The sequence below is a fragment of the Aspergillus uvarum genome (assembly GCF_003184745.1).
Source record: "Aspergillus uvarum CBS 121591 unplaced genomic scaffold BO82scaffold_4, whole genome shotgun sequence".
NCBI lineage: Eukaryota > Fungi > Ascomycota > Eurotiomycetes > Eurotiales > Aspergillaceae > Aspergillus > Aspergillus uvarum.
In genome coordinates this window covers 183054-201159 of record NW_020291301.1, presented here as the reverse complement: position 1 = coordinate 201159, position 18106 = coordinate 183054, and the positions used below count along the sequence as shown (strand labels likewise).

Here is an 18106-nt window from a genome sequence, read left to right as displayed (position 1 = left end):
CCTTCCGTTAATACTCCAGGCAGCAAATCATCAAGTCCTCAGCTATACGCGGCTGGGATTCCCGCTATAGGGGGATCGGGGTTCAAATCCTAGTTCCGGCAATCCTTTCCCCTCCCCGTTTTCAGGGGATTTGTGTCATTGATGTGTTAAGGAAAGGAGGGATGGAGATTGCGTTGGCGTAATGAATGGACTGTCTCAGATCACAAGCCCCCATGGGCTGTGCACAGTCGTGTGACGTTTCGCAGCAAGCAATCCCATCGAAGATCTCCCCAGAACGACGCACTTTGAGTAAGTTGTCTCGTGCTCTCTTCATCAAATGGTAACAGTCCAGCATAGAACTCAGATGTGATAATTACCAGACTCCAGCCTTCCAACACTAATTTGCCAAGCCTTTACGTTCTACCTGTCGCAGCAACTGAGTGGTCATCGTATGCGCTGTAACCAGTCTGCAGCGCTGGTCACCCAAGGAATACTCGGGAAACCCCCTGGGAAACCTCTCGTAGCCTTGGGCATGTTCCTTCTACTACAGTCGCACCGCCTTAGTCAACACAGCGCGGCCAAGAGATTCGCATTGACCGACCGAAGATCCCGCTAATGATCCAGCCTCAACGTAAGCCCGATCAGTGTAGCATACGCCCCAATACTCAGGGCCGTAAGGATCAAGACCGCATTCCCACTGGTCCGAAATCTGTGCCGGTTGATCCCATCCTCCCCGAGCTCCGAAAAGAACTGCTTGTTACCCTGCTGGCGGCGGTAAAGGCCGATCATGAGCACGCCGGTGCCGTAGATGGCGAACAACGCGCCCGTGCTGTAGAACTCACTGGTGAAGATCTTTAGGACGACGAGGGCGAAGGAGAACTGCGAGAGGGCGGTGCGGACGTAGGCGCCTTCGAAGGTGCGCTGGGCGGCGCGGACTTCCACGATCTCGTCGGAGGTGAGTGCCACCGTGCGGGCACGGTGCATTCGCAGGCGGTAGCGATCTGCCGCGCGACGCTGTGCGTAGTCATTGGAATCAGCGTGCGACCAGCGACATGCCATTGAGGGACCAAAATCAAAGAAGACCCATGTCATCTCCATTAGACGCACCTCAAACATTTCGACGCGTCATACAGGTGTCTGATGTGGTTGTTTGATAGAGCAGAGCAGGGTGACGCGCGGATAAGAGTGGATAGTGCCAGCAACCGTTTCCCGACGCCAGGATCGTCTCTTGTTGGTGGCAGACCGACTTTTTTCAAGGAGATTCTGAGCGCATCTTCTTGTGAACTGGAAGGAGTGTCAGCTGGTTGACCGCCGAGCTTCTTTTTCTCTTGTTGCCGCTCACGTGGACCAGCTGCAGCTGGAAGTGGCTTAGTTTGGAAGACGCGATATTACATCAGACCATCTTCAGCACACGTAGCGAGGTTTGACGGCTTGGAGATTTTCTAGCGAGTGTTGGAATGCCACACAGTTTCAGAGAAGAGCCCAAGCTGGTATGGTATTGAGATTTTCGTCTAATCACATCGGTAAGTAGCCCTGAGGATTCGTGGTGGGAGTTGTGTAAGTCAGAGGACGGACTGTAGTACAGGAACAAAGTTAAGTGGAAGGGAGCGGGAAGCGATGATATCACTGATGCCTATGGGTTTCTCCACCAATGATGTTTCTCCCTTCTCTAATCCGCAACGCCAGAACCCGTCGGCTATCGAGATTGCCCAACTCGGTCGGAGAGCCACCGCCTCCCCCATTTTTTGAACGCTTATCAGCCCCCGCTGCTATCGGTCTTCAATAAGCCGATCAACTTCCTGCTCGGTTACTAAAATGGGGGTTTGGACATTGCATTGCTTGGCCTGCGACTGCATGCCGGTCCGACTCTCACTCCTTGGCTACGCTGCTTTTTCTTCTCACTTCTCCTCTTCTTCTACTCCCTCCTCTCTTTTCTTCTCCGCATTCTGCTCATATCCATTGTCTCTCGTTCTCAACCGATAGCTGAGCTCTGCGATCCGTCAAGATGAGCAAGGTGTTTGATGCGGCGGAAGGTATGTTGCATAGCAACTCATCATAATAGACTCAATCGTGCTTTACGTGAGCTATGGTTCAATGAAGGCTAACGTCTCTTCAGTCGCAAAACACAATACCGCAGAGAGCTGCTGGGTGATTCTTTACGGAAAGGTTTACGATGTATGAGCAGCCACAATTGTCCTAGTCATGGCCACAAAAATTGACTTCATGCGTGAAAGGTCACCAACTTCCTATCCGACCATCCTGGCGGTGCCAAGATCATTCTCAAGCTCGCAGGCAAAGACGCAACGGAAGAATACGACCCGATCCACCCCCCGGGTCTTCTGGAGGAGAACCTCAAGCCCGAAAACTTCCTTGGGACTGTCAATGCAGACACACTACCCAAAGTACAAGCAGAGCCGGCACCAGCAGCCGCAGAGACAGAAGGCTCGCCATCAATGGAGTCCTTGCTGAACATGGACGATTTCGAACAAGTCGCCACTAAGAACATCAGCAAGAAGGCCTGGGCCTATTACTATTCCGCCTCGGATGACAAAGTCACCAAACACTTTAACACAGAAGTCTACCGATCAATCCTTCTGCGACCCCGCGTATTTGTGGATTGCACGAAGTGTGACCTGGATACGAAGCTACTGGGCCACAACCTGGGAATGCCGATCTATGTCTCCCCCGCCGCCATGGCTCGCTTGGGCCATCCCGCTGGCGAGGCAGGTATCGCGGAAGCGTGTCGCAGCTTTGGAGCGATGCAGATCGTCTCCAACAATGCATCGATGACCCCGGAGCAGATTGTGCAAGACGCAGCGCCGGACCAGGTGTTCGGATGGCAGCTCTACGTGCAGGTGGATCGCAAAAAGAGCGAGGCAATGCTAGCGCGCATCAAGAAGCTCAAGGCCTTCAAATTCATCGTGCTCACCCTGGATGCTCCGGTGCCCGGGAAGCGCGAAGACGACGAACGCGGGAATGCTGTTGGGGCGTCGGCACCGGTTGCCAGCGCCGCGATGGCCGCCGACAAGAAGTCCTCAGGCGAGTCGGCCCAATTAGGCGGCGTGGGCCGGCAGCTCTTCGCTGGCACCGACCCTTCGTTGACGTGGAAGGAGACTCTGCCGTGGTTGGCAACGCAGACCGATTTGCCCATCATTCTCAAGGGCCTGCAGACGCATGAGGACGCTTACATTGCCTCCCTTCACACCCCACAAGTTAAGGGTATCATTCTGTCGAACCACGGCGGTCGCGCGTTGGATACTGCGCCTCCGGCGGTGCACACCTTATTGGAGATCCGCAAATACTGTCCTGAAGTGTTTGATAGGCTGGAAGTCTGGGTTGACGGCGGTATCCGCCGTGGCACAGATGTTGTGAAGGCTCTTTGTCTGGGTGCGAGAGGAGTTGGAGTTGGCCGTCCGGCACTCTGGGGACTGGGTGCCGGTGGCGTTGAGGGTGTGAAGCGTACTCTGCAAAGTAAGATACTCTATCAATGCTGGCCTATGTTGATACTAATCATCCATCCTAGTTTTGTCCGACGAGACCAAGACTTGCATGCGCTTACTCGGTGTCGAAAGGGTCGAGGACTTGGGCCCTCAGCATGTGAGTCCTTCTGCTTTCCCTTTCGCCGCATTCTTCTGACTCGAATTTTACAATAGATCAACACCCGGATTGTCGAGCAACAGATCTACGATGGCCCCTCCGGGCTCGACAGTGTACGAAATGTGTTCCGTGCCAAGTTGTAGACATATCATATAATGCAGCGTGAATTCTCAACCTTTGGTTGCTATAATCTGTTCCGTAATCGCTTACCGTGACCTGTCTGAGGTATTGATCAGTGCACACAATAGCCCAGAGCGTAGAAGCCAGGTTAGCTAGTAATAATCACCGATCTGTGTGCTTTTGTTCTGTCTATCTTGAAACAGGTAAGAAACAAAGCATATTGTAATATTTCCGTTGCATTGTTCCAGTTTGACCTTGTGATCGATCGTATCATACACCGATATGGTTATACGCACAATGGCATGTACAAATGCTTTGTCTATACGCAAATCTTGTGGTTGTGCTGGACCGGTCGAGACGGCGTGAACCCTTTGTCCGCCTGAGGGTGAAAGTTCCAAAGAGTCTTGCCCTCCTTTTTCACCAACCTCCTACTCCTGCCCCTCAGAAAACCAGTCTCCGTCTTACAAGCGTAATTTCATGTTCTTGCATTTCTGAGGTCGTCATATGAATCTGGCAATCTCTCACCCCCCGGTTGACTCCGCCTTAAGAGATACAGCTTGTCTTGCTGCAGAGTCCCAGTGTTGCTTCATTATCTGTATTTAGTATATGGAAAGTGCTGTTCCCTATCACATTTTCGACTCCGAGAGTTCTATCATCGTTCAAGTCTGAAGCAACATAGCAACAGTCTTCCGCCCCGCTTCTTTTCAAAGACTACCTGTGCAAGAAACAATGACAATGTCCGCGACGTGCCAACTGCCATTGTCGCACAAGACGGCTTTGTTTCTCTTTGTTTGAATTCACAATGTGAATAATCGCGGTCCTTTGTCCTCTTTGTCTACCGCCTCCCACAAGACCATTGCCATTATCAGGTTTGGATGGCGGAAAGTCTCAGCTCATTTAAGGTGAACACCCCGCCAGACTACCGACATGTTCCTCATAACTTCTGCATTACCAGAGAAGCCCCGGCAGATACCCACCCCCTGACAGAGAGCAAACTGAGAATTACCGTCAAGTTCCCCCAAACGACAACACTTATGTCAGAAGCGAAGAAAAGATCCTCGAGCCAAGCGGGGCTCAGCGATGAGGATTACGAGGACAGCGACGTCACTGTCCACTCCGACAGCGACAGCCACTCTGACCAGGACAGCGATGACCAGCACGATGAAGTCGAGACTCGCCTGGTCAACGCCCTGCGCGAGGTCAGCGGCAATCGCCAGAAGACGGTCCTCCTGACGCCGCCGCCCGAAGTCGATGATGCAGGCATCATTGACAGACGACCGGGCCGGGAGGAGGACCGTGATTCCGCGGTCGACGCGGATGATGAGCGGGAGCCCTCGTCATTATCCGAAAATGGCGACGCGAGCGACGATGACAAGGAGAATCGGCCGCCGGTGGAGGCGGATGAGGAGCACGAGGAGCCCCAAGAGGGTGAGGATGAAGGCGAGGATGCCGTGAACAGAGAGAGACCCTATGCGGGCGAGGATAGCGGACCACAATACCCCCAGAAAAGAAAGATCAAAAGACGCAGGAAGTATGAAGCAGAGGCCGATCATTCTGAGGCGATCCGCCAGAAGTATATCGAGATGCGGAAAACCCGCACCCCTATTGCTTGTGACCGTTGCAAGGTGAGTTCACTCCAGTGGTGTTATTTTTTCGCGTTCTAGTACAAGATAAGGGATTGAGTAGGGTTGGCTGACCGTGGTTCTTTCTTTTCGTGTGAGCAGAACCTGAGGAAAGAGTGCACAATCCATGAGGAAGGCTGCCTCCAATGTCAGACCATCAAGGCACCGTGTATGCACACCGACCCGATCACTTTGATTACCGAGCGACGGGGGGCATCCAAGAGAAAGGACGAAAAGATGCAACATATGAAAGCTTGCATCATCAAGCTGCAGAGACAGGTCCAGGCTCAGATGTACCCATACGGTCCCGTAAGTGTATTATTCCTCACTCGATCAACGAACCAAAGCCTAACATGATATTTCCGGCCTCAAAGCCTCTGGGTCAGTATGCCTTTCCACAGCATAGGTCGGATTCTCCCAATCCTCGTTCTCTCAGTCCGCATGGCAATTCGGCACGATGGGGTCACGCCAGTAGCGGCAGCAGCGCAGAGAAGGGCGCGGCATATGCCAACAGGAACGGCCTTGCAGCCTCAAACAGTCACAACAACATCGCCTCGTCGAGAAAACCTGCAAAGCGGAATGGCGGTCACGCTTCAGTCACCAAATCTCGGCCACTTGGCAGTGATAGCTCGGGCAGCTCTGGGGGCACCTCCGGGTACCTGGCCGAGCTGGACAAGAACATAGGTCCCGGTGGACGGGCCAAAATCAACAGTACCATGGAGAAATTCCTCGAGCGCGACCCGGATTACCAAAAGAAGGCTTACCTCCATCCGAGTTCTCCTCGACCGCGCCAGATGTCAGGTCCCGGCTACGCTCCTCATTACCAGGAGTACCACGAGTTCAACAACAACGCACACTATCCGACGCCACCCCTCCGACCGATGAGCACCCCTTCGCACCGCATGTATGACCTTCCTTATATGGGTGACCCACGGTATGGCCACCCTCAACCGGGTTATGTCAACCATGCCCCCCGCTACCCTACGCCGCCGCCGCCGCACTTTCGCCCGTACCCTGAACGCGTCAACCCGGAGTATGAGCATGTGGACCCTCGTCATCAATACGATGGCGGCCTGCGTTCGACTCCGGATGCGGACAATGATCCCTATTACGGCTTACCTGACGCCGGGCCGAGCTCTTTCAATGAAGAGGAGTTAATACAGGCCTACCGGGCTTTTTATCCCGAGGGTGAGTCTACTTCTGCGGGGGCGGCTGAGCAAGCCCGAGCAAGCCGAACTCGGCCCAAGTTTATACCTCGGGGGATGCCGCCGGGGAACCCGCCTCCCAGGCCTAGAAAGAAGTAAGTAGTAGTTGGTTGATGCTTGGTGTTATCTAGATGTTTAGCTCTTGGACTTGGTACGCTGTGCTAGAATGTTGTCGTGTTTTTCGATATATATATATTGAGCAGATACAATTTCTTGTTGATTGGTGAATTATTACTGGATTTTGGGTGCAGTGCTTGTGCTTGTTTCCATCTCAAAGCTCCTAGGCTACATGTGCATCAGGGACGGATCCCAGGCATCAGAGACTTGCTGTAGATAGGGGATATATGGAATATTGTATATTCAGAATACGGAGGTATATGGAATCCAGCGAGAGCACCGTTCAGTGGCCTCTCAATCACCCAAATCACGCCGAGCCAAAGACAGACTTGCTCAGCTCATCCATGACCTTCAACCACGTGTTCACCCAAGTAGTGAACTTGTCCCCCTTCTCCTCGCCCGTCGTTCCCTGCTGCCAGGGCAACTTAACCACCTCCAACGCCTTGACAGCCCGGTCCTTAGTCTGCCCCAAGAACCGGCCCGACCTGTCCGGGTCCGCTTCATACAGCGCCCCGGCAATCTCATCCACCAGCTCCGGAATGACCTGGAGATTCTCCATCAATGCCTCCAACCTGCGCACCTCCGCCACCGCATCCGCCGTCCTCTTGAGCCGGTGCGTCACGATCGCGGGGTAGACCTGCGCAATGGGTTTCAACACGCGCAGCGTAGACTTCTTCTGCGCATGCAGCGCCTTCGACTCTTCCTCATCATCGTCATCCTCCTCATCGTCATTCTCCCCCTGCCCCTTTTTCTTTTCTGCATCATCACCATCATCACTCAACAGCTCGTCGAAGAACTCATCCCCCTCCTCATCGGGATCCCACTCCTCGATCTCCCCGACGGCATCGCGCACCAGATCCCGCCACTGCTCCACCCGTCGCACCACGAACCCCACCACCCCCTTCGCCGCGAGATCCACCAGCGCATCGCACGACTCCCACGCCCGCGCCGCCGCCAGCGTCACGGCGTCCTTGTCGTGCTGCGCGAGCTCTTTCTTTTTTGTGGTGGTGTCATCACTCTTCGTCGCGATGCTCTGCACTTCGTGCAACAGAACGGACAGCTCCGTCAGCGCGAGTTTGGTGAGCGCGTGCGCCTCGGTTTGGAAGGTTTGCGTGTGGTCCGTCGCGGTGATGAGGAGGGCGGCGGTCACGAGCGAGGGGAGGACGGATTCGTTGAGCGCGCTCAGGATCGGAACGGCGGCGGTGGGTGTGAATGGAGCTGTGATGGAGACGAGCGAGAGTTTCGTGATTTGGGATTTGAGGGACAGGGAGGCGGCGGAGAGGAGGGGGAGGGCGTCTTTTGTGGTGATGGTTTCGGTGGCTTCGGTGGTAGTGGTGGGTGTCGGGGAAGAGGTGTTGGAGGTTGTGATGGCGGTTTGGAATTGGTCGAGGAGGGTTAGGGTGGTGGTGAGGGTGAGGTGGAGTTTTTGCGCCATTGTGTTTGCGATTGCTTGTTCTTCTGGTGATTCTTTCTTGGGGGCTGGTCGGGGGTATGGCAGGTGGATCGGGATGAGCGGTGGGCTTGGAATGCGGCGATCTGATCGGTGATCTTTGATTCTCCTCTGTTATGAGGAACTCGAAAGGAGTGAAAGAGAAAGGAACGCGAGGAGGTAGTAGAAATGGTTCAGGTTCCAAAGTCGTCTACTCGTGGATGGAGGGAGTGGAGGGAAAGTTTTGCGGTGGTGGGGTTGAAGTCCGCGGAGGATCACGTGAGGCGATCTTTTCCGTGCTCCCGCCATTCAGTAGTTACTCTATACTCCGTAGTCATCCTGTTTATTGACCCGCAGACACCTGGGAGCCTGTAGGTCCGATATCTTCATTTATGTCTATCCTAGAGATACATCTATGTACTTTATATCGAGCGCCCGATTTCGCGAGCCATGTGGCCACTGAACGCCCTAGACCTCCCAGACCACCGGCCAGAAGGTATGTCGCTGTTGCGTCAAAGGTTGCTAAGACCAGATGACTGATGCGTCCTCATCATGCTCCTCCACTTCTTTTGCGTTCTTATGCCGCCCTCTCGAACGCCCGAGGCCAACGGACTCTCCCAGCGATACCGAAATCTGAAGGATCAGTTTAGTAGTGTATTATTGCTTGTCTCTGGCCGTACACCGTTCTCTTTGCCTTCTTTTGCAAAACTGTCCAGAGGTCGAGAAAGCTGCCCCGACTGCAAACACCATTGATCTACAAGACATACGTATGCAATGCTGCAATAATGACTCGCTCATGCCCACGAGTAGCGTCTTTGACACAGCGACACGAATGAACGATAACTGACAAAGAACCGCGGGTTCGATTTCACTCGCCATCTAGTTTCTTTTTTCGTGCAGCCCCCATGGACTGATAGAGCACAGGTAGAGTCGCTCTTGCACTCGGAATCTATCCACAGGCAAGCAAAGCCTACATCCAGGCAGGGACTTGAATAGGAGGATATTGCAGTATATGCTCTTCTTCATGTATATGATTCTAGTCAACATTTTGACTGCTTTCTGTTTTACACCATTTATTTTCTTGGCGAATTGCTAATACATGTTTCCTGTTGTAGTATCTTTCCTAATGTAAAATAACACTGCTATATTGTATTCGCATGGAACCCTACCCTGCTCCTTTATCTTGCCCAAGTTGCAATCGACGCGCTTTGCTGATTGATTGCGGGCGCAGATTCGTCTAGCTCGCCGATCAAGGGACTCCCACCATTCCCAGACACCCATAACTGAAGGGGAGGTGATTTGCGCCCAGGATTCCGCCTATATCGAAAATCCTCAATCAAAGATCTTGCTCCCTCCTGGTTGATCTGACGGTGCCATGGACAAATTTTCTGAGGGAACTCAACCTGTTCAAGATCAACAACCATTATCTTACTCTTCCCGCACTCTTTATCATAACATAGCAAGAAATTCTCCAGTTTCTGGTCTCGATAGATAGCTCCATACTCCGAGAGCTTGGAAAAAGCTTCTTCTAAAAGAGATTTCAATAAATCCTCAGAAGTCTCCATGTTGCTGTAAGCCAAATCTTTCAAAGAAGTCCCATTAATGTCTGATAGTATAAGTGCAGATCGCCCATTGAAATAACCCCGACTATAAAAGTATGGGATTACTTCGCCTTGGAGCCTCTCCAGTCTGTAATAGGCTGTCGCCTCATTTTCAAATTCGTCTTCCCATTCCTCCTTTTGTTGCTTAACAATTACAGAGGTAGGCGTTGTTGGGAGTTTATCCTGGGCTGGATCTGGTGCAATTTTGAGACGATATACTGTTCGCTGTGGATCCAACAGCTCAGCCTCGGTTGCAGTGATCTCGTGACCGTCGGTCAGCTTGATTGTCTAGCAGATGTCAGCTTGACCCGGTCCTCAGACCAATATGGGGAAAACAACCTACCCGGAGATGCTGTGGCGGCAGAGCGAAATCAAACATTATTGCAAGATCAAATCAAGTCGATGTCGATAGTATGAGGGGAAAAGAGGAAGAAGCTCAGCAGTCATGTAATTTGTGGTATCTAAGGGAGAAAGATGATTTGCATCTCACCGGGAGGTTATCTGCCTGGTATATGAGGCATAATGTCAGGCGTGCATGGTTGGGTCTGAGCAACGCGCTTTGACCCCGTTAGAGCTGCCTGTACGGAGTGTCTTCCTATCACTATCATCTGCAAGTTTCCTGAAGGGTGCACATAAATGTTCCGACCATGTGTTCCGAGCCTGCAGTGACTGCGTCTTAAATGTTTAAATCTATTTCCCCCATTTCTTCATTCTGTTGGTGCTGATGTGCTTCCAGCCTCGTGGGCCGTGGAGCCAGTAAGCGCTCGTTTGATTATAGTCGGTGTTTTTCTCGCCCCTTGGTTGGTGCCAGTACAATGACCATCCAAAATATTGGTTAATCATATTAGCCTGGGTTGGTCTGCTACCGGTTCCTTCCTCAGTCAACGGTGATCAAGCAGGAGTGAAGCTGATAATTCTGCTTTCTGTGCTGGTGATTTGTCCATATCTACAGAGATTATCGCTTACGCCAATGACGGCACAGGTTAGAGACATAATACTAGCCGAGAATTGGGTAGCATGGCACTGGGTACTAATCCTTATCGAGTGCGCCGGGAGTACAGTATCCTACGAGTATGACACGGTGGGCCGACTTCCGCGTGGGATTAGGGCATCAGTAGAGGGGGTTTCTTCCCCCACTCCAGTTTGTTCACCACCAACCTTTTCGTCCACTCCAGCTTAGGAGAACTCTGGAACCAGAATGGCCCCCCAAGATGCAAACGAGCCAATAATACCCCATCAGACACAAGGAACAGAGACAAGGCTCACGACCGAGGCGGTCAAGTTTCCCAGATTGCTGCTGGTCGCGATCGTCCTGTGCCTGGCCACTGTGTGCGTTGCCGTAGACAACACCATCCTATCCACTGCAGTCCCTCACATCACCGACGCTTTCGACAGTATCGACGATGTGGGCTGGTATGCCGCGTACGTTCTCCCAGCTCGTGCATCAGACTCAGCTAACGGCGACATCAAAATAGAATATACCCCTTGACCTCATGCGCATTTCAGCCGTTCTTCGGCAAGATCTATTCCCTTGGCTCCAACAAAGTCGTCTTTCTAGCCGCCCTCCTGGTCTTCGAGGTCGGAAGCGCGATATGTGCTACATCGCCGACCTCCAATATCTTTATCCTTGGACGGGCCCTGGCAGGGCTGGGGTCTGCTGGCATTTCTGCCGGCACCACCCTCATCCTGGCCGAGTGTGTCCCGCTGCCGCAGCGACCGACATGGAATAGCATCATCGGCAGTACTTTTGCTCTGGGAAGTGTCGCTGGGCCCCTGCTGGTATTACTCCTGCGCTACAAGACGATGATGGCTGTTGCAGCAATCTGATGCCGCAAGCAGGGCGGAGCCTTCACCGAAAACACGACCTGGCGTTGGTGTTTCTACACCAACCTGCCTATCGGGGGCGTGGTCATGCTTTTTGTGGCCTTTTTCTACAAGAGCAATTCGAGCACTACACCAGCCCCGACTGAAATGTACAGCCGGCTTGCCCGATTCGACGTCGGCGGCACCATCACCATGATGCTGGCCACAGTTTGCCTTCTCCTCGCAGTCTCCTGGGGCGGGACCAAGTATGCCTGGGACGACACCCATACCATTGTTCTGCTAACAGTCTCCGGGATTCTCTTCTGCGTGTTCGCCGGCATTGAGCGATGGATGCAAGATAACGCTCTGATTCCTTTGCGATTGCTCCGCAGGCGAAGCATGGGTGCTGCGATCCTGTTTAGTGTCTGTCTTGGGGGCGTGTTCTTTGTCGGTACTCTATCCGCAGCCCTATGATCGCACTGGCTGACCAAGATTCCATTGCCGTGCAGGTCAACGTATACTACATCCGTACGTCCCCACAGCTTGCTCACCCCTCCACACCCATCACTAATCCCAGCCTCCAGCGCTCTGGTTCCAGCTCGTTGACGGAACCTCAGCCGTCGAGTCCGCCATCATGTTCATCCCGTTCATGTGCAGTGTCGTCGGCGGATTCGTGTGTGCCGGCCTCGGCACCGCCGCCACGGGATACTACACGCCGTTCGTCTACGGGGGCTCGATCCTCATGTCGGTCGGGACGGGTCTGATCGCGACGGTGCGGCCGCACCAGACTCCGCGCGCCCGCTGGGTCGGGTATCAGATCCTGTGCGGGGCCGGCATCGGCCTGGGCGAGGAGCAAGGCCTCTACATGGTGCAGACCACGCTTCCCGAGGAGGATGTCGCCACGGGTCTCGGGATCGTGCTCTTCGCGCAGACGTTCGGCGGCGCCGTCTTTGTGTCCGTGGCGCAGGCGGTGTTCCTGGAGCATATCACTGCGGCCCTGCGGACGCTAGCTCCCCATGTGAACCCATACTCGGTGCTGGGAGGTGCGGCGACGGTGGCGTCGCCCGCGCTGCAGAGAGCGTATGCCGTGGCGATTAAGGATGCGCTGCGTGTGGGGCTGATTCTGGCTGCTGTTTCAAGTTTGGGGGCTTTGCTGTATGATTGGCGTAGTCTGAAAGGGACGCGCGAGGAGGGGACCGAGGGACGTGGCGGTGGGCATGAGCTGGTTTATGTAGGGGAAGATCGAACGGTGGACAGGGGAGATAAGGACTAAGACTACGACACAAACGAAGCGGAAACGGTGCTTGATCATGTATTGGGTAGGAGGCTTACCCAGGAGAGTCTAGGGAGATAATGATTGGACGTAAGGAAGAGATCTGAGTAGTTGAGATCTGAGTAGTTGAGATCTGAGTCAATCTTAAAGCAAGGTTGGCAGGGAAATCTAACCGTTAAATATAGATAGGTTAATCATCGCAAGTAGTGCTGTTTGCTCCCCGTTAGTATTCCGTTCTTTGCTTCAGACATACTTTCCACAGTTCGTGAGCTTAAGGTCACTATATGATTGCTTAACCATTCCTCCAGGATCCAGGATTGTGATTTCCCTTCCGCTACTTGAAAGGAACGTACTCCGTACATGTTCGAAGCTGTAGGGGTGCAAGGTAGTTGTGGGGACATTGTAGATCGATGGAGAGGAGGCTAAACCCCATAAGGTGCCCGAGATCTGTCTCAGGGCTGCTTTCTACATATTGTCTAGACAAACTATCTTCTTATTCACCACCTGATTTGCGCCAAGGCTAATGCTGAGACCGAAGGAAAGACACCTGCTACCTTGTACTCCTCCGTATGGTGGCCGGCCGGAACGTTTGTTCGGGAACATCGTCGTAACGCCAGTCATCGAGCTGGACTCCCCCCGCGCTGACGCAGAGACCCCTCTGGGAGATCGCGACGGTCATCAACGACCGCACACGACACGTTCCGAATCCAACTGCACTTCCCGATGACGACGGCGGCCTCCGTTCATCGCGACGGGATGGCATCGTTTCCCGATGTACTCGGGCGCGGAGATGGACGGCGTGGGGCCCGTGGTCGCGAGTCCGGTGTGTATGGATGCCTTCGTTGATGGGATGGTGTATGTCGTGGAACATAGGGTGAGGGATGGGGGGATTGAGGCGGTGGCTTCGTTGAGGAGGTCGACCTGGGCATGTTTGGGGCGGGATGGCGAGTTTGTTACTGTGTGGGATAGGGTGTAGTTGTTTGTTGGAGAGGGAGGGGTTCGATAGAGATATTTTTCATTGGGGTACATGAGGGTATAGAGCTCATCGAAACTGCTCGTCATCCGTCTCTTGCCGAATGTCTTCTGCCATAGGCTATAGCTGGCTCTAAGATTCTCCATTATGGGGTACGGAGCAGACCCGGCCTCATCTCGCGAATACGTCTAGCTTGATGTTAGTGTTCTCGCTGAGAACACTGTGAGTGTGATTGCTAGTCATGAAAGAGAATAGACATGTTTGGTACCATCCAGCCCCAAACATCCCAAATACACGACTGCTCATTCAGTCAGATAGATCTACCGCCGCCCCCACCGAGCATCCCGTACCCCCCATTCCATATCCACGGCAACCGCCGTAGTCGTCAGCCCCGCCTCCTCCTCCCCGGCCATCCCCGGCCACCCCAGGACCTCCAACATCCGGCCCACCAGGTTCAGGGAGGAGGTGGGCGTGCCGTGTGGGGCGTGGGGCCCCGGGGGCCTTCGCCACCGCGGCAGTCGAGACACCTGGATGGACCCGGTGCGGTCGCGCTCGGCGACGAGGATCGCGTCATGCTGGCTGCTGTGGTAGGGCGGGTGGTCGAGGGTATTCCAGTCCCCGTGGAAGATGTGGCAGGAGCGCAGGTGTGGGCCATCTGTGATATCGAGACGATGGAAGAGGGTGGGTATGTTCGTGGAATCAAGGATGAGGGACTCTTTTTCGGTTCTGATGTTGTCGGGCCCTTGGTAAGAGTGATGGACGGAAGGTAGGGCAGGGAGGTTCAGCTCCAGATGGTGAAGGTGACGGAGGCGGCGGAGTGGGACCAGGAGGCTGATCATGTCATACTGCGACGGGGAGAGGGAAAAACCCAGAGACCGGAGATACGGAAAGTCCTCGGGCAGTCGATGCAGCTGAGCCGGCGCGAGAGTCACTGCATCTTGGGATGATGTCCTCAGGCGCAGGTGCTGCAGGCCGGCGCCGTGCGCCTCAACCACTACCGCCACCACGTCCGCGGGCAGATCCACTCCAATAAAGCTGCGCAGCGGCCGGGGCAGGGCCCGGAGGAAGGCCTCCAGCAGTTCGGTGCGTCGTCGTCGCCCCTCCAGATTTCTTCTTAGCCCAGTCGCAAGCCGCGGCATGCCCAGCTCGAGCCAGACCAGCGCGCGCAGCTGCCCAGCCCCACCCCCGAGGACAGGCAGGAGGTGGACCCAGTCCACCTCGACGAGTGAGAGGGACCGCACGCCCTCCCAGCGCAACTGCGTCGCCCACCGGCGACTCTGCGCGGCGCCGAACCGCATCCCCCGGAATGCGAGATGCGCTAGGGTCCCCGGCAGCCGATCGCCATCCTCTAGCGTGATCAGCCCTCGCTCCTCGATCTCGGCCGTCTGTTCGTCCTCCTCTTTTCCCGGCGCCTCGTCTGCCCAGCGTTGCCCCCGTCGCCACGTCGGCCGTCGCGTCAGCGAGAGATGCGTCAGCCGGGGACTGCGAACAATGATCGCCTTCAATGACGCCGGTCGGTGCACACTCGCCCGGCCCTGGCTTGGTAGCTGGTCATATTCGCCTCGATACCACTCCGCCGCGATGGACCGGAGACATTCGAGCTGCGGTGGCCCCCGGCTCGGGTGGTGCATGTGCATCCTCTGAGTCAACGCCACCTGGGCACTCAGGATATGCACCTCCGTTGACGGGGAGACCTCGTACAGCCGACGGAGGATCACCCCCGGTATGTATTTCTCGTACCACCAACTACAAGCTTCCACCAACGTGGGTCAGAGAGCAAGCCCGCCGGAACATCAAAAGAGAAGAGGGAGATGACCCACTAAAACCGCTGAAGCTTCCTGGCCGTCGCGAACAAATGGTACAGCATCGTCTCCTGGGCATCGGACATGGCGTCGACGCCATGGAACCCCCCATCCCACGGCTGGGATCCGGTTACGACGATCGCCCGGATAAACGGGCAGCACCGCACGGGCAGACTGCAAGACGACGGGCGTTTCGCCTCCGATGTCGGCCAGTGCTCCAGCCCGCCGTGGACCTCAAGATGCAGGGTCCGGAACAATGCTGACGCGGCGACGGGGTACAGCGCCTGGCTGGTTTGCGCGAGGGATTTCAGGGCGGTGCGGTCCGACCAGAAGAGCTTTAGGCTTGGAGATTAGTTTGATGAGCGGAGAGGGGTAAGTGGAAAGTGGAATCCGTACGAAGGTTGCAATGTGATGCCAGATTTCAGGCGGTAAATTCCCTGGTAGCGATGATGCTGGGTGGGGAGGTTCGGCGTCCATGGCGTATGTCATTTGGCGGGTGCGATTTTGATGGGGGCGCGGGAAGGAAAGGAAGGGGGGTGGGAGGTGGTTTTATACGGAAAGGCACGGCGGGCGGAGCCCTAAACGGCTGTCCTGGCGGGCATGCATTCACTTGAGGACAACGAGGCTAAAACCTAAGTGATGTCATAAAGCCTGCTTCAATGTTAAGCAGATGTGTAGACGTATTGGGTCAACAGTCCACGATTTGTGAACCTCATGTGTCATGATTCAAAACACTACTAGGCAGCACGCGAGCTACTCACGGAGTTGAAGAACAACGGCTATATCGCTACAGTGGCACATGCAATATACTGATATACTCAGGCATAGGCAGTTCAGCATGAAATGCAGAGATCTTTCTACTTCTTAGTATGTACAGGGGTTTATACATATAACTCTACATCCCCAAACAGATCCATCCCGTCTACGGCGCCGCCGCCGTCGTCACTGTCATGGTCGTGGTCCCCGTGGTCATAACACACAACTTCTCACACTCGATCTGCACATCGGAAGAGGCGTCCTCCATGCATTCGGCCCGGGCCTTGGGGGTGCCAGGACACGAGGCGATCCGGAAGTTGAACAGGAACGTGACGCACGAGTAATAATTGCCGGTGACGCACAGGTCGCTGAGGGCGGTGGTGGTGATGACCTCGGTCTCGGTGGTGGTGGCGGTGACCAGCGTCGTGCTGGAGCCCGCGCACTCGGTCAGCTCGTAGCCCGCGACGTCGTAGATGGTGGTGGACTCGCAGGCGATCACGTCGCTGTAGAAGTCGGTGAAGGTGTAGGGGTACGGGTTGTTGGCGTAGTCGATCGAGACGGTGGTCGAGGCGCCCGCGCAGGTGGTGACGGTCTTGCCGTCGCTGACCTCCTTGGTCGTGGAGGCGCATGCGATCTGATCCCCTAGCGAGTCCGTGAACGTGTAGGGGTACTTGTTGGTCGAGGTCGAGGTCGGCAGCACCGTGTAGCCGCACGGGTTGCTGCCCGTCATCGTCGGGATGTTGCTGGCGGCCCCCGTGCACACGCAGAAGGCGCCGCTGATGCCTGCGTCCGGGTCCTCGCCAATGACGCAGAGCGGGTCGCTGGAGGCCGAGGCCGAGGCACTGGCCGTGGTCGTGGGGGATGAAGTGATGGTACACGCTGCGGCCGTGGTCTCGGTGTCGTCGTCGTCGCGCCGCCTCAGTGCCGGGTTGGCTTCGGCGGTGAAGTCCCACGTAATGCTCGTGGAGCACACGCTGGAGTACCGGCTCTTCAGGGCCGCGTAGCCCGTGAGCAGATCGTTGGCTTCGTCCAGCGCGTTGGTCATGCCCGAGTTGCCGGCAATGGTCGTCAGCAGGGCCGACTCAGCGTCCATCACCGTGATCAGCGTATCGATATACCCTTGCACCGTGGTCGTGACTGTCGAGTAGGTGTTCATGAAGTTGGTGAACTGCACCGCGAACTTCTTGGTGTCGGTGTCGGAGTACGTGCTATCGAGGTTGGCGCTGATCCAGTTGTCCAGCGCAAGCCTGATAAAGGAGAGTGATCCCCCGTTAGTATCTACAGAGCCCCCACCCGCACAGAGAAGACTCACATCTTGTTGTAGATTCGCGCGTTGGTCGATTGCATGTAGTCATTGACGTTGGTATCGGTGATGACCACACAGGAAGCCGCCATCTGCCAGAGGAGCTCCATCTTGGACCGGAATTTGGTGCGCGCGCCCATGGACTGCAGGGCATTCGTCTCGGCGGTGCCCACCCAAGGAGTGGTCGCCTTGATGGCCCCGACTCCCTTCGTGTTGGTCCAGTTTTTGAATGTTTTGCCTCCGTAATCCTTCTTGGCAATCGCCGCCTTGAGGCGATTCAGTACCTTGCTGATCCCGATGAACTCAAAGTAGTCATCCGATGCAATGGCCGAATAGATCTACCAGAGGAAAAAAACCAGAAAAGTCAGCGCCTACAATCACGACGCAATTAGGGGTAAAAAAAGATTACGTACGCTCTGCAAGCGATTGCCGCAGCCGAAGAAGATGACTTCGGCGTCAGCGCATGAGAAGGTGCTCGAGGTGGCACCAGTAAACATCTGGCTGAAGAAGTCCTTCAACCATCCCA

The 18106-nt window shown here is 55.0% G+C and overlaps 8 protein-coding genes across 8 annotated transcripts; 3 read left to right on the top strand and 5 right to left on the bottom strand.

The window, feature by feature from the left end:
* Positions 1-591: 591 nt before the first annotated feature.
* On the bottom strand, positions 592-1095 carry BO82DRAFT_360978 (uncharacterized protein; the record flags this gene model as incomplete). The annotated part of the gene is made up of 2 exons (XM_025636799.1): positions 592-993; positions 1087-1095. The coding sequence occupies 2 exons, from the start codon at positions 1093-1095 to the stop codon at positions 592-594; spliced, it is 411 nt and encodes a 136-aa protein (XP_025496310.1).
* Positions 1096-1782: 687 nt separating this feature from the next.
* On the top strand, positions 1783-3748 carry BO82DRAFT_428599 (FMN-dependent alpha-hydroxy acid dehydrogenase). The gene is made up of 5 exons (XM_025640451.1): positions 1783-2012; positions 2096-2154; positions 2214-3450; positions 3503-3576; positions 3633-3748. The coding sequence occupies exons 1-5, from the start codon at positions 1985-1987 to the stop codon at positions 3717-3719; spliced, it is 1485 nt and encodes a 494-aa protein (XP_025496309.1). The 5' UTR covers positions 1783-1984; the 3' UTR covers positions 3720-3748.
* An 823-nt stretch (positions 3749-4571) lies between these two features.
* Positions 4572-6622, top strand: BO82DRAFT_397856 (uncharacterized protein; the record flags this gene model as incomplete). Its single annotated transcript, XM_025638976.1, has 3 exons — positions 4572-5321; positions 5421-5627; positions 5693-6622. 3 exons carry the CDS (start codon positions 4572-4574, stop codon positions 6620-6622), a joined length of 1887 nt encoding a protein of 628 aa, XP_025496308.1.
* A 160-nt stretch (positions 6623-6782) lies between these two features.
* Positions 6783-8279, bottom strand: BO82DRAFT_350407 (uncharacterized protein). The gene has a single exon (XM_025634146.1). The coding sequence runs from the start codon at positions 8073-8075 to the stop codon at positions 6948-6950; it is 1128 nt and encodes a 375-aa protein (XP_025496307.1). The 5' UTR covers positions 8076-8279; the 3' UTR covers positions 6783-6947.
* Positions 8280-9152: 873 nt separating this feature from the next.
* Positions 9153-10127, bottom strand: BO82DRAFT_300919 (uncharacterized protein). Its single transcript, XM_025632069.1, has 2 exons — positions 10014-10127; positions 9153-9958 (listed from the first exon to the last, which is right to left on the bottom strand). Exons 1-2 carry the CDS (start codon positions 10047-10049, stop codon positions 9248-9250), a joined length of 747 nt encoding a protein of 248 aa, XP_025496306.1. The 5' UTR covers positions 10050-10127; the 3' UTR covers positions 9153-9247.
* A 741-nt stretch (positions 10128-10868) lies between these two features.
* Positions 10869-12946, top strand: BO82DRAFT_380299 (MDR family MFS transporter; the record flags this gene model as incomplete). Its single annotated transcript, XM_025637747.1, has 5 exons — positions 10869-11092; positions 11146-11449; positions 11510-11920; positions 11983-12001; positions 12058-12946. The coding sequence occupies 5 exons, from the start codon at positions 10869-10871 to the stop codon at positions 12744-12746; spliced, it is 1647 nt and encodes a 548-aa protein (XP_025496305.1). The 3' UTR covers positions 12747-12946.
* A 436-nt stretch (positions 12947-13382) lies between these two features.
* Positions 13383-13952, bottom strand: BO82DRAFT_115891 (uncharacterized protein). Its single transcript, XM_025629838.1, has one exon. It carries the CDS (start codon positions 13863-13865, stop codon positions 13425-13427), a length of 441 nt encoding a protein of 146 aa, XP_025496304.1. The 5' UTR covers positions 13866-13952; the 3' UTR covers positions 13383-13424.
* On the bottom strand, positions 13953-14993 carry BO82DRAFT_115890 (uncharacterized protein). Its single transcript, XM_025629837.1, has one exon. It carries the CDS (start codon positions 14856-14858, stop codon positions 14040-14042), a length of 819 nt encoding a protein of 272 aa, XP_025496303.1. The 5' UTR covers positions 14859-14993; the 3' UTR covers positions 13953-14039.
* Between the last annotated feature and the right edge of the window lie 3113 nt (positions 14994-18106).